The 12,913-nt window shown below is 44.2% G+C and overlaps 1 protein-coding gene across 1 annotated transcript in view; it reads left to right on the top strand.

The window, feature by feature from the left end:
* LOC308111358 (teneurin-3) overlaps positions 1 to 12,913 on the top strand; it is a gene marked incomplete at its 5' end in the record, with an annotated part of 187,682 nt that overhangs the window by 143,520 nt on the left and 31,249 nt on the right. Inside the window, 2 exons of the mRNA XM_080466222.1 lie at positions 8,777 to 9,026; positions 11,333 to 11,353. Of these exons, the coding sequence (XP_080322348.1) occupies positions 8,777 to 9,026; positions 11,333 to 11,353 (271 nt within the window). The remainder of the gene's footprint in view (positions 1 to 8,776; positions 9,027 to 11,332; positions 11,354 to 12,913) is intronic.

Raw genomic sequence — 12,913 nt, 5'->3', positions numbered from 1 at the left:
CCACATGAGCAAAAATCACCTTTTTATTCAAGTGTAGAGACTCTGCAAGAAAGTCTTGGTTCATTCCTGTTGATTAACTTCCCTCCTTGAGTTTTCTCTCTGTGTTCATCAGGCGGGTGGGAGTTAGAAATATCAGTGTCGACACAAGTGTGTTATTGTGGTGCTTCTCATTGTCAACCTACTCAGTCAGAGGTCACACTATTCACCCGGCAGGGAGACGTTTCCCACTTTCTGACTCACTGCACTTCACCGTGCATTGTACGAGCCGAAATGATCTCCAATCCTCAAATAAAGCAGCAATGGGAGGACGGATTTACCTTCATTTGAGCTTTTATCAGGCGACAGGTTGGCCTTCGGCGGCGATCGTCTTCATTGGTGTCGATCACTGTGAAGTTACTTCTCGGTGAAAGACGGAGGTGTCGGTAATGTCAGCGTCACTGACGAATGCACGTTCTTCACAGAGGATGAATTGAGGCCCTCAGCCAGCGGGGATCCAATACAGACATTGTGCTTCAAGTGCGATTCTCAATAGCTGTTTATGAAAAGGCCCAAGCTCTCCTCAACAATGCGCTCCGTTTAAAGCTGCGGTTTTAGAAGCCACCAGGTTGAAGCCAGGTTCAGTTATTCACTGACGTGATTAGTAAACAGCAGTAATTAAGCATTAAGATAACCACTTCTTTTCATTGGCTTAAGAAGCAGCCGCAGCAGCAGCAGCAGCAGCAGCAGCAGCAGCAGCAGCAGCAGCAGCAGCAGCAGCAGCAGCAGCAGCAGCAGCACAGGCGGTGGCTGTGTGGTACCGCTGCTGCCCGGGTGTGCAGTTTAATTTATAAGGAAGCCTCCTCTGCAACCACATGGCTCAAAAGTATAAATCAGCTTCCTTTATGTGTCTTTTTGTGCTGGTCCATCAAACCTTAAGTAAACCATTGAGGTTATTTGTGTTCCCAGATATTTTAGCTACCCGAGGTCGACTGCTTGTGCAGCCTGAGCTCCGGTCTGCCTACTTCTTGAGTGGAGTCTTTTATAGCATCTTACTTGCAACGCCTACAATTGGCAGGAGCATTGCTATTCATCCCACAACACTCAGCGGGCCTGTACAGAAATGTGAGCCATGCCTTCCACATGTATCACAGTCCTCTCACATCTTCGGAGATTGCACAAACTGTCTTTTGTCAGATACGTTTGTGGAAAAACATGTCACAGGAATAGTTTCTTTACTTTGTTCAAGCCTTGATGCCACTTTGTCCTGCTCCTTTGTACCACATTAAAGGAAGAGATGCAGGAGCCCGTTGCCGAACCCAATCTGTCAAGCCATCCAGAACCTGGAGTTGTGCTCAGGAGAACAGTGCCTGTAGCCTGACTGCTGCTGGTGCATCGTGTTTCATCCCGCGTGTCTGGAAGTAGAGCTGGGCTGTGGCGGCGTCACACAGCGAGTCGTAGCTGTGTTGATCCACAGATAGGTGCAGCCTGTGTGATAAGCTAATGTTTGCTTTGTTCCCTTATTAAATTGAGCTGTAGTGTGTGTGTGAATTTATTACAGTCAAATGAAACTGCGTGAAAAATGTTCACGCGTTCTCATGCATGCAAGCAGCGATGACAGAAAAAAGAAAAGCCAATGCAGAAGGTGTTGGTGTGAATGTCTTCCCATGGCTTCTTTCACACTCTTCAACTTGTCCTATTACACCGTCCCCAAAATTACACTGCAAAGTCTGACTGAATTTAAGGGATTCAGAAATATTTCAGCAAAAACTTGTGTTGCTCCGTCTCATTTGCCGCCGTCTGACAAGGGCTTAATCAGTTCGCCAAAAGGGTTTCACGCTTCAATCCTATTAGCTCGACCCAGAGACACAGAGCTGGGCTCCACTGTGAAATGTTTTTGTTAGCGACTTCATACAGTTCACATCAAAGTATCACAATCGCTGCTCCCATCTATTTTTGCCTTCACACATTAATTTCTATTGCTGAGATTGTGAGCAGGCACCTGCTTTTATTCTCGTTGGTTTTCTCAATCCAAACTGAATTATTCAGTCGTGCGTTCAGCCACTTTTTGACATCTGAGATTTATGGCCCACGTGGGGTTTTTTTGGGGCGGAGGGCATGCAGTTCAATATCCCCATGAAGATGAATCCAAATATCACTGTTTGCCTCCGCTGCTGCTCCGATATTGATTGTTTAATGCTGTAAACCTTGACTAATGCCCTCCTCACCCAGCACGTTTGCAAGTGGCGCTCCTCCTGCAGCAGCGCATCAGTTTAGCTCCAAACATTTGCCATCGCTCTTTGTTGTGACTCCTGCTTCATTTCCGTAGCACTCGGAACATCTGAGGGCTTTTTTCTCTCATGGCATGTGGCAAAGGACCAGAGCTAAAACCTCTTTCCCTCTCTGTGCCGCCACTGCAGAGCCTGTCAGCCCCGATAAGGCAAATTGCTGGTGTCCGTGCTTTAGTCATGTCCTCCTGGCCCTTCTGTCTTCCTTACAAGTGGATATAACTTCCCATCAATCTGCAGCTTGTCTCAAACTGGAGTCACGTATTCTTTTTCAGACACGTCCAGAGCCTCTGCGTTTCAGTTTCTCAGAGTGAACTTACTGTACAGCCGACCCACGTGGAGAGGCTTCCTGCCGGCGGTTCAGCCGGGATCAGGATCAGCGGGTGTCTGGGTGGTTTTCTCGGTGGATGACACAGTGCAAAGGAGAACAAAGAAGGACAGGGTGCAATTAAGACACACTCTCAGTCCTCCTCTACCAATCTCTGCACTCTGGATGTGTCACCAAGGTGACATTGCTCAGGGCGCTCCAGTTTTTATCAGGTACAGACGCCCGGCTGTGCACTCGCACCATTAATCATTGTGGGAACTGTGATGTCGACATTAAAGCATTTTTTCCCACGACATGACTCAAATTAGCCTTTGATCAAACAAATGATCACATCCAGTCGTGTTTCTAAAGGAATATTTCTCCTCTATTTGAGATGATGGTGAGAAATGATCAGTTCTGTACAAAATATGTGGGAGACGCTCCAACTGGCCGTTTTATATAACGTTCATCCAACTCCAGGTCGCAGTGCGCCCGGACTGATCCCATTGGAGGGGAGACACACACACACACACACGCACACACACACACACACACACGCACACACACACACACACACACACACACACACACACACACACACACACACACACACACGCAGAGCAATCGCTCTGAGTCCATGATCACTCATCCAACAATTTATCTTGAATTTACACACATTCCCGTCAGTTTGGAGACGCCATTTACGCCACGTTAATAAAGCAGCTATGCACAGAGCCAGAAAACAGTCGTCGTGTTAAACGCAGACTCCAGCTCCTTCTCCCTGTACATTTTCTGCACATGCTCAGTCGACAGACAATAAGAATAAAGTTTCCTCCGTGATGTCATGACTCCCAGTCCATGTTCTTCTGGGACTTGGTACTTTTATTTTGACAGTCACCGTAATAACAATCCAACTTGTCCACTAGAATGTCCATGTTCTCCCATTGTTAATGTTAAGAGCGGATTGTTCTCTGCGTGCGTGTTATAAAAACTAGAGCTACACTCGGTAGAGCGCAGACCTTCACCAACTCCACATTTGTTTATAGAACTGACTTAGCATCGCTAGCATGGTAGCCGTTAGCTCAAGTATATGCTATCTTGGTAGGTCAGGTAGCGACATCACTGTGTGAAACACTGAGCAGGAAGCATCTCCATGGCAACAGACGCTGATCTCTGATCTCCTGGATGAGGTGCTTCTCATTTGCTTTGTTTGGGACATTTTGGGGATTTAATCAGAAACGATTAGCTGCTAACGTCCCAACATCTAATGGATTGGTCCCTGGATGACGACAAATCATCCCTGAAGATTTTATGCAATTCCAGTTAATAGATTTTGCAAAATCTTGATAAAATACGTACATATATACAAACCAATAAAAAGATCATTACAGGCAGACAAACAAAACCTTCTCGACCAACTTCAATGGTTGCCCAACTTTCATTGGCAAAAGTAACAACCAAGGGCACCAACTAGTGGCCCAACATGCTAACTACATCATGTTCAGCCTTTCTGCCGTTTCCATGGAAACAGATTGTTTTCAAAACGTTGCCATGTAAACACAAACTTTTCTGAAACACAACGACACAAACAACACACATTCACTTGAAATGTTGAAATGGGGCCTTAATATTAACTGCATGTTTTTGGTCCTATGGGGGGAAACCAGAGGAAAAAAACCACCATGGATACTCAGAGGGAACATGAAACCTCCACACAGGAAGGACCGTGTCAAAGTGGGGATATTCTGCTGGTGATCCGAGAGTGCTAACCACGAGCACACCGTGCAGAGAGAATAAATATCATATAATAATATAATACACAGCCTTCATGCTTTCTGCTTGTCTCATTCTCTGGTCATTTATATATAATATATAATGGGAATTGTTCTTGTCCCCCGTCAAGCTCAGCTGGTAGAGCATGAGACTCTCAGTCTCAAGGTAGAAGGTTCATGTCCCCCGCCGGGCGCCACCTTCCTGTGGGCTCTCCACCTTCCTGTGGGAGGTGGATGGATGGATGGATGGATGGATGGATGGATGGATGGATGGATGGATGGATGGATGAAATTGTTCTCTGTGGGTTTTTTTGTTGTTTTTTTTTTAATCTTTGAGAAATCTAATGTCACATTTAGAGTCTGACTGTGTAAAGCGCCTGTTGACATGTAGTTACATTACATTATGTTCCTCCTGCTTGTTGGAGGAACAGCACTGGAGTGATCTTGGAGCAAGCGAGACAACAGATTCTCAGACTTTCTAAAAAGTCTTTTTTTCCCTCCAAGCCAAGTGAAAACAGTGATTTCGCTTTTCCACTAACTTCTATCCAAGTTCCAAACACGCCTCCACACATTCATTTGCTAATCAATGAGCAGACACATCCCTAACGGCTGATCCTTTCAGCTGCCACGCAAAGACTTCCACTTGAAGTCTCCTCTGCAAAATCTGTCGAGGGGGCACCAGTTTGTCTCATACTGTGCAGGAAACCCGACTTCGCCAACTTCCATAAGTTCTATTTCAACTTGTGTCACGTAACAACTGTAGCTGGATCTTCTTCACACACACACACACACACACACACACACACACACACACACACACACACACACACACACACACACACACACACACACACACACACACACACACACAAGTTTTGTTTACAGTTTTAAGTAGTTTTCATCCAAACTCTGAGCGGAGGGGAAGTAAAAGTGGAAAATACTTATGAATACGTGTTGATAGACTTCAAAGCCTGGACACTGCAGGAGTCCCAGTCATCAGCCCGGGGCAGTGGATAGTCAGAAGCCAACACTCCCATCAGTACAGCTCTCCAGCTGAGACGTCACAAGCTTGATCCTCTGCAACAATCATCAGCAGTAATGTGTCATGACCAAAGTGTCCTTCAGGGAAGAAAGCTGAAGCTTAATCTGCTCACTCACTCCGAGCTGGTGACAGAATCAAAGGGAAGGAGTGAAGAGTCCAAACTAAGTATGGGGTCGTTGTGATTGATACGTGTATTTAATCCATTTCATTACACTGTCTAATAGCTGCAAGGTAGAAAAAGAAATGAATCATGTGTGCAGTGGTGAACTGTGGCGTAAATAGAGAGAACTCCGAGGCTGGCTCCAGAAGACGACCTGCTTCATAAACCCAGCCTCGGCTAAATTCAGACGTTGCTGTAGAGCTGCAACTGATCCATGTCCTACACACCGCATTACATCCTGGATATTAAAAAACGTCTTTGTCTTCACAGAGAATGTTAACGAGATGTTACACAAACAGACATTGTAATTCCGGTCAGATTACGCAGCTCAGTTGTTATTTGTTGCTCGGTTTCTGGATGCAGCTCCAGCCTCTCAGCTCGCTCAACGTTTTCATCACGCTGTGCGTTTCACTCTGTGAGCAGACGCCTGGATCACGGTTCAATTAAAGTCCCAAGGTCGCGCCTTTGATGGCGTCACACATAAAGCCTTCCCACGGACCTATTTGTCTTTGTTAGGGCTCATGTATAATGCTCCCTGGTACCAAACACGGGATTGGTTCAGATCATCCCGTCAAGAGTCTCACCAGACCGCGGCTGCATTCCAATTTGCCCTTCAATCAATTAAATCAATGAAAGGAAGTAATCAGAGGAGGGACGAGCAGCACAGCAGCGTGCTTGATGCTGCATGCATGGAGGTTTGCGGCGGCTTCCGGTGCCACGCCGTGAGAGGACGACATTATGTGGACATTCTGTGGTGTCATAGATCCACTAATTAGGACAGAGGCGGTGTGAATTCACACAAGTTGTTGGATGTGAATAATTAAGTGCTTCCAGCATGTACTTCTTCCCTTTGATGTGCTGATTTTTTTTTGCCCCTTTGAAGAGAGTCTCACTAAATCAGCATCCCCCCTAAAAGTCACTTATATCTTCTTCTTGTTAAAATATTAATCTGCAGTGACTCACCAGATTCGGCAGGTCCTCGGTGGAATGTAGGGAGAGGTACACGGCACTGTATTTATGTTTACCGCCTCTCGGTGAGTTGGAGAGAAGAGCTCACCGGCAAGTTAAAAGAACATCTTTTATACACAAAATATACCTGAGCTAGACGGAGGGTTTCCAGGAATCCACTGAAGCTGCTCTGGAATATTTCTCAGCACTCAGGTGTTGAGCTCATTGCACGTGTGCCACCTCCACTATCTGCTCTACAAAACTAAATGAAATTATTGTCTTGGGTTCAGTCAAGGAACAAATAAAGTTTGCAAATCATAATGTGCCACTTTTGATTAAAAACACACAGTCTGCTTTAAAAGTCTGTTCACGTCTTTGTTGATGTATTTACTGAAAGACAAAGGATCCATAATTCTAATCTCTTGGAAGAAAGTGTTTTTCTTGATAAGAGATTGATGGTACCAATGATCCATATATGTTCCTATAGCGCCTGATCGAGAGCTAATCCCAGTTTACCGGGGCTGAAGGCAGGGTAGACTCTGGTTTCAGGCCACCGGGTCAAACACAGAATTTCAAGAGGAATTGGGCTAAACGCAGACTGTGGGAATAATCTGCAGCTTGCAGGAGAGAAATGATGCACATGCAAAAGCCCGATACTACTGGGTAGCAGGTCCTGGCAGACAACAAAAGAAATGCAGAGAAATCCACAAATTAGCCTCCATTTTACTCTGAAATACACTGAAATCTGGTTCCTCTGAGTATAAATTAAACCTGCTGTCTTCAGATTGGAAGAACTGAGTGAGTTCATTTCCACAAGTTTGACTTTATTTCAGGGGCCAGAGTAGTAGAATAACCTGCCTTAAATATAAACTTTTTTACCTTTTTATTTTATACCCCATGAAAATGTCTTATTATTATTAATATTACAGAAAATGTCAACAATCACATCTAAAAACAGTCAAACATTCCCGCCACGCTGCATGCAGCCATATTGAACTTTAAAGGTAAAGAGCTCAAACTTGGAATTCCAACCTCACTTTATTTTACAGTTTTCCAAACTCAACTGTTTAAACAATTTGAACAAAACCAGCCAGTAATGCAGCTCGGTTCCTCCGCTTATAATTCCAGAGTTGGGTGGTAGCGTCCCAACTTTTCTCCCCAGTACAAGTTTAAAAACTCTATCGATGCGTCCGGAGAGCTGATTTCCCGCAGCTCCTCACATTAAATGAAACATGCTGTATTCCATTTACAAGAACAACATCATTTCACGACCACAGGCAACACGGTGCCAAAGACACGCTGAATGTAGCCGCGCTCCAAAAAATCCATTTTCAGAGTTAAGACTCACCAATACGACCCGAAACTTTCAAACGTCTCATCCAGAAAACAATTGGAAATTCCAACGCGGACAGTAAAGCTGCTCTCAGGGCTTCAGTGGTTCTAATTCCTGATGTGGAATCATGTTTACATTCTTGGAAAAGCAGAATGATCAGGCCCCGTTTCCACCAACACGAGTGTTTGTTTACACGATCCGGTGTTCGGATCCACTGCGTCCGTGACTTTTTATAGCGCCTCACAAGCAGCAACTTTTCTTTCACGGTTGCGATTCCCCTCTGCAGAGACTGCCAGGCTGTTACACCGCATGAGAAGTAGTGCTAGTAAAGTACGGACACGCAGTCCTTATTCTAGTTTTATCGTCCACATCGGTAGTTTTATATTCGGGACTCAACCCTGATAGCATCCGATTCGTCGTCTGTCCATATGACTGTCGGGTTCTCTCCATTTTGTCTGTGTGGTTTCATGACAAAAACAAGCAACAGCGCCCTCCCCTGGCCCGGCATACTAGCTACATGGTTGTCAGTGTAAACGCACTACTTTTTTTAGTGTCACGTGAAACGTCGTGTAAACGGAGTCTAAAGGAGGCAAATCTTTCATCTCCTCGATGTCCGAAGTCAAAGTTCATTGGAAAGCAGCTGGAAAAGGTGTCGTCAACCCTAATCTGGATTCTCGCATGTGGGATCAGTTTTCTGGATTTCTCTGCTGTCTGTGCAGAATAATTCTCACATTTCACAGTATGAACTCTGCTGTGTGTTTCTATTTGAATTGTGTTTTCTGGTTTTATCTGGGTCTGCCTTATCCTCCGCTCTCTCCCTTGACATGTCTCTCCAGAGACCTCCCGGTTAAATAAAGGATAAATAATGAGCTCGGCTCTGTGCTACCGGTGACAAACACCCATCACAAGCTCACACCTGCAAATAACTGTTTGTTTGGTTGTTTTCTCAGGTATTCTGTACAAAGGCAGCGGGGAGAACCAGTTCATCTCCCTGCAGCCGCCTGTGATTTCCACCGTCATGGGGAACGGGCGTCGCAGGAGCATCTCGTGTCCCAGCTGTAACGGTCAGGCTCAGGGCAACAAGCTGCTGGCTCCCGTGGCTCTGGCCTGGGGCATCGACGGGAGTCTGTACGTCGGGGATTTCAACTACATTCGCCGCATCTACCCCTCCGGGAACGTCACCAGCATCATGGAGCTCCGGTACGACCACAGTGGCTTTGCTTTCAGGTTATCGTAGCATGTCTGATGCTAGTAGCATGTCTGATGCTAGTAGCATGTTTCTCTATCAATCTGTCTCGAGCTGAACTCGTTGAAACTGCAGTTTGCTTGTGTTGTTTTGTTGGTTAGAAGTAGAATAAAATCCTGAATCCTAAACTAATCCCCTCACAGTTCAAATCTAGTCGGTACTGTTCGTCCAGTTTGTCCTGTTTGTCACTCTGGTCCAGCTGGTCCTGTTGAACCGGGTGATCCTGTCTGTCCTTGTTGGTCCCAGTTTGTCCTGTTGGTCCCTGTTGGTCCTATTGGACCTGTTGGTCTCTGTTGGTCCTGTCAGTCCTTTTGGTCTATGTAAGGGCATGTTCACATTCCCCTGTTTGATCCGGATCAGAGTCTCTTTAGGGAAAAACCATTTCGTTTAGATGACGTGAAATCGCCCACAAACTCTGAACCGGAGCTACAAGATCTCTGGTCCCTTCTAAAACCAGGTCTTGGTTTGTTTACAAACAATCTTTCTAGTGGGCAGGGTTAGAGCGCATGACAGAGGGTGCAGTGCATTATGGGTAGTGAACACAAAGCTGACCGCGTGAATCAGAAGAAGTAGACGCAGAAAGAAAGTAGAGGAAGTAGAGAGGAAGACTTATCTATATCTGGTCTGATGTCGATACTGTATATCGCGGTTGTTTGTGGCTACTCTTTAGCCATGAGCAAACTAGCCTAGCCACCATGGGCTAAAGGGGCGGGACTCTGGTTTCAGTCTGGACCAATCAATGAGCCGTGTTCCTTCCCAGAAACAACAACAGGTTCTCCCCCTCCTCAGACGTCTGCCGGTGCAGCTGCACGCTCAGCAACCTTCCCTAGATAAATAAGAGTTGTTGTTTTACTGGTGGCGACTCCAAACTACCATCTTACACTGTTTACAGGCGGAGGAGCGACGAGGACACGAGTTAGCTCCATTAAATCCAGAAGAAGACATAAGAAGAAGAAAAACTCACACTGAGCAAGTTTTGTCTGTTGGAACAGAGACACAAAGCAGCAGTGCCGGTTTTCAAACATAATGGACCAAAACATCTCCGGCGCTCACAGAAGCAAAGCAGCTCGCTTTGTGTTCCAGAGTCGTTTTCTTCAGAGGCTCTAAATCTCCTGCAGTTTCTGGGGTTTTTGTTTGTGATGCGCTGGAACTGCCGTTATGCTGGGTGACTGGTCACTGTGGAGGTTTTCTCACTGTCAAATATATCAATCTGTATATCAAAGGTTATTTGTACCATGTATAGTTATCCAAAGCACTTTAAATCCATAAAAACACATTCAGTATAACATAAAGGACTAAAAATACAGATGCACAATACATAGAATGTACAAATACATGAAAACACAAGTGGATAGAAGAGCCAATTACCTCAAATGAAAAAAGATCGTATACACTGAAATCCTTCAAATCTTTTTCAGAACAGCGAAGCCAGAAGTAGTTTTTTAATGCAAAGGGTCAAATTGTGAACGAGCTGTTCTACAAGTAAAACACATGAGAAATGTGGTAACTAAATACATTTAAAGAATAGCTAATTACATTAATCTACATAGAAAACATTTGAGGACACAAATCAACATGATACACGTCCATCTGAGAGCTGAACCTGAAGCTGTGTTCACACCACAACCTTTTCAAGTGAAACACAAAACTTTCATTGTGTTTTGTGGATCCATTTACACGACCCGTGTAAAACTGTTTACACTACGTCTCCGTGGAAACGGGGGAACCCCAACTTTTGTGAAATGCTGCTACTGCACATGCGCCGTAACCACGGCCGTAACAAATAGTTCTACACCTACATGAGGAGACGGAAGAGAAGAAGAGTGTTTTCCTCCGTGGTGTCACGACTCCCAGTCCAGATTCTCCTGGGATAGTTTTACACATTATAGTGTGTGTGTGTGTGTGTGTGTGTGTGTGTGTGTGTGTGTGTGTGTGTGTGTGTGTGTGTGTGTGTGTGTGTGTGTGTGTGTGTGTGTGGGACCTACTTTGACTTTCAGCTGTTTGTTTTTCCTCCAGCAGGCTCAGTTGTTGAAAGAGAAAGGAGACTTTTTTTTTTTTACTAATTTTTTTTTTAACTCCTCGTCGTGTCGATGAGGAACGGCACGGAGGAGATAATAAAAAAAACATTTAGCGAGCAAACAAGCCAAGCCTATAATTCACTGCTGTGACACAAACAACCTTGAAAAGAAGAACTGTCCCTTTAAGATGTGTCAAATTCACTCTTTTTCGTTCTGCTCTTTTCCTGCTCTCTGTGTGGTAGAAATAAAGACTTCAGACACAGGTAGGTGTTTCACCTTTTTCTGCACCGTTGTCTCTTTGAATAAAGTTCTAAACCTCCCTTCTACTCACAGTTGTTTGTGACAGACCCTCTGTGGCTTTACGTTCACCAACAGGAAGATGCAGCCTCCAAACATTTCAAACCTTCTGTGAAAAAACACCAAAAAAGCAGTTAGTGTACGATTACACCTGTATCACAGTCCAATGCAGCAGTGCAACAATAAACAGCCTCATTGTGGAGCTCATAATTACATTTCCATTGATGGCGTTCAGCAGATGTTCCCATCCAGAGGGGCTCACGCAAAACTGCTTTGTATTCACGATGGAGACGACGGCATTGTACATCGCCGGCAGTTCGCTTGTTTCAGTGATTAACTTGACCGTAGGTGCCAGAGGTGATCCGGAGAGGAAACTGGAGTCACTTCATCAAGCCGGCTGTCGGGAGACGCCTCTGGTGTGAGATATGGATGTAAACTCATCAAGTCCATTCAACTGCAGATATTCTGTTTCTGCTCATGAGATCCTCAGCAGCATGAAAAGAATAGTTATTTACAGTTAAAGCAGAGGACTCAGGTGGTAGAAAACTCCTTTACAGTTATAAATAAGTGCAAACTAAGGGAAGGAACCCAGTGTTGAAGATAATGTGGTGAGTAAGTAGTACTTGGTGAAATATACTGAGAGTGAATACCAATTTACAATATAAATGCATTTTAGGCAACATGGTCTGAAATGGGTTTTAAAACTCTCAAACAGTTTTATGGAACATTTTCCCACGAGACAAAATGAATGAATTAAAAGACCCCACGGGAAAAAAACTGTTTGTTTCTCTGAATATTTTCTCTTTAATTATTGACTTTAACTCAAAAATGAACGAATTAAACTAATGGAAAATTACCTGGTTGAAAAATATCTTCAATTACAAACAAGGTTTTTAAAACACAAGGTCCATGGGCCAAATGCAGAAGTTTAATGTAAAAACATTCTTAATGCAACAGCATTTTACATTTCACTGTATTTTAAACCAAAATATTTCATTAAATGTTTTAGTTTTTTTAATTGTAGTAATTTTGAGTCTAGTTTTGTAAAGAAAACTAAACTTTTTTAAAGTTAAATTCTGCACCACAACAAACAAAACTTTAGTTTAAAGGTTAAAATTCCAGATGCGTCGTGCTTCTTAAATTAAAATGTGTTTGACACTGTGGCTTTAAACAATCATACAGGTATACATTTACTTTTGAACATATTTTATGATACAGATACAATAATAGAGTATAAAACAAGCCGGTGGCAGTAAAACTAAATGCCTTCTTCTCTCGGCTTCACAAAGCTGCTATTTCTTGCTTCCTGTTGACTTGGACGGCGTTACAGGTGAGACCAGTCCCACTCCTTCAGGGCGACTGGAGGAAAAAGGCTTACTAATGTTTGACGTCTTTATTGGGACTTGATTTTGGGCATTTACTTTGACTCATAATGGCTGTCAGGTTTTATGACTCCATCTTTATCATTTTACAAAGACGTTTCATTGCCACATTTATTTAGCCGTCACATTATCTCCTCCCAAAGC

The sequence above is a fragment of the Lipophrys pholis genome (assembly GCF_963383615.2).
Source record: "Lipophrys pholis genome assembly, chromosome: 6".
Taxonomy (NCBI): domain Eukaryota; kingdom Metazoa; phylum Chordata; class Actinopteri; order Blenniiformes; family Blenniidae; genus Lipophrys; species Lipophrys pholis.
This window is presented reverse-complemented; position numbering and strand designations above follow the sequence as displayed.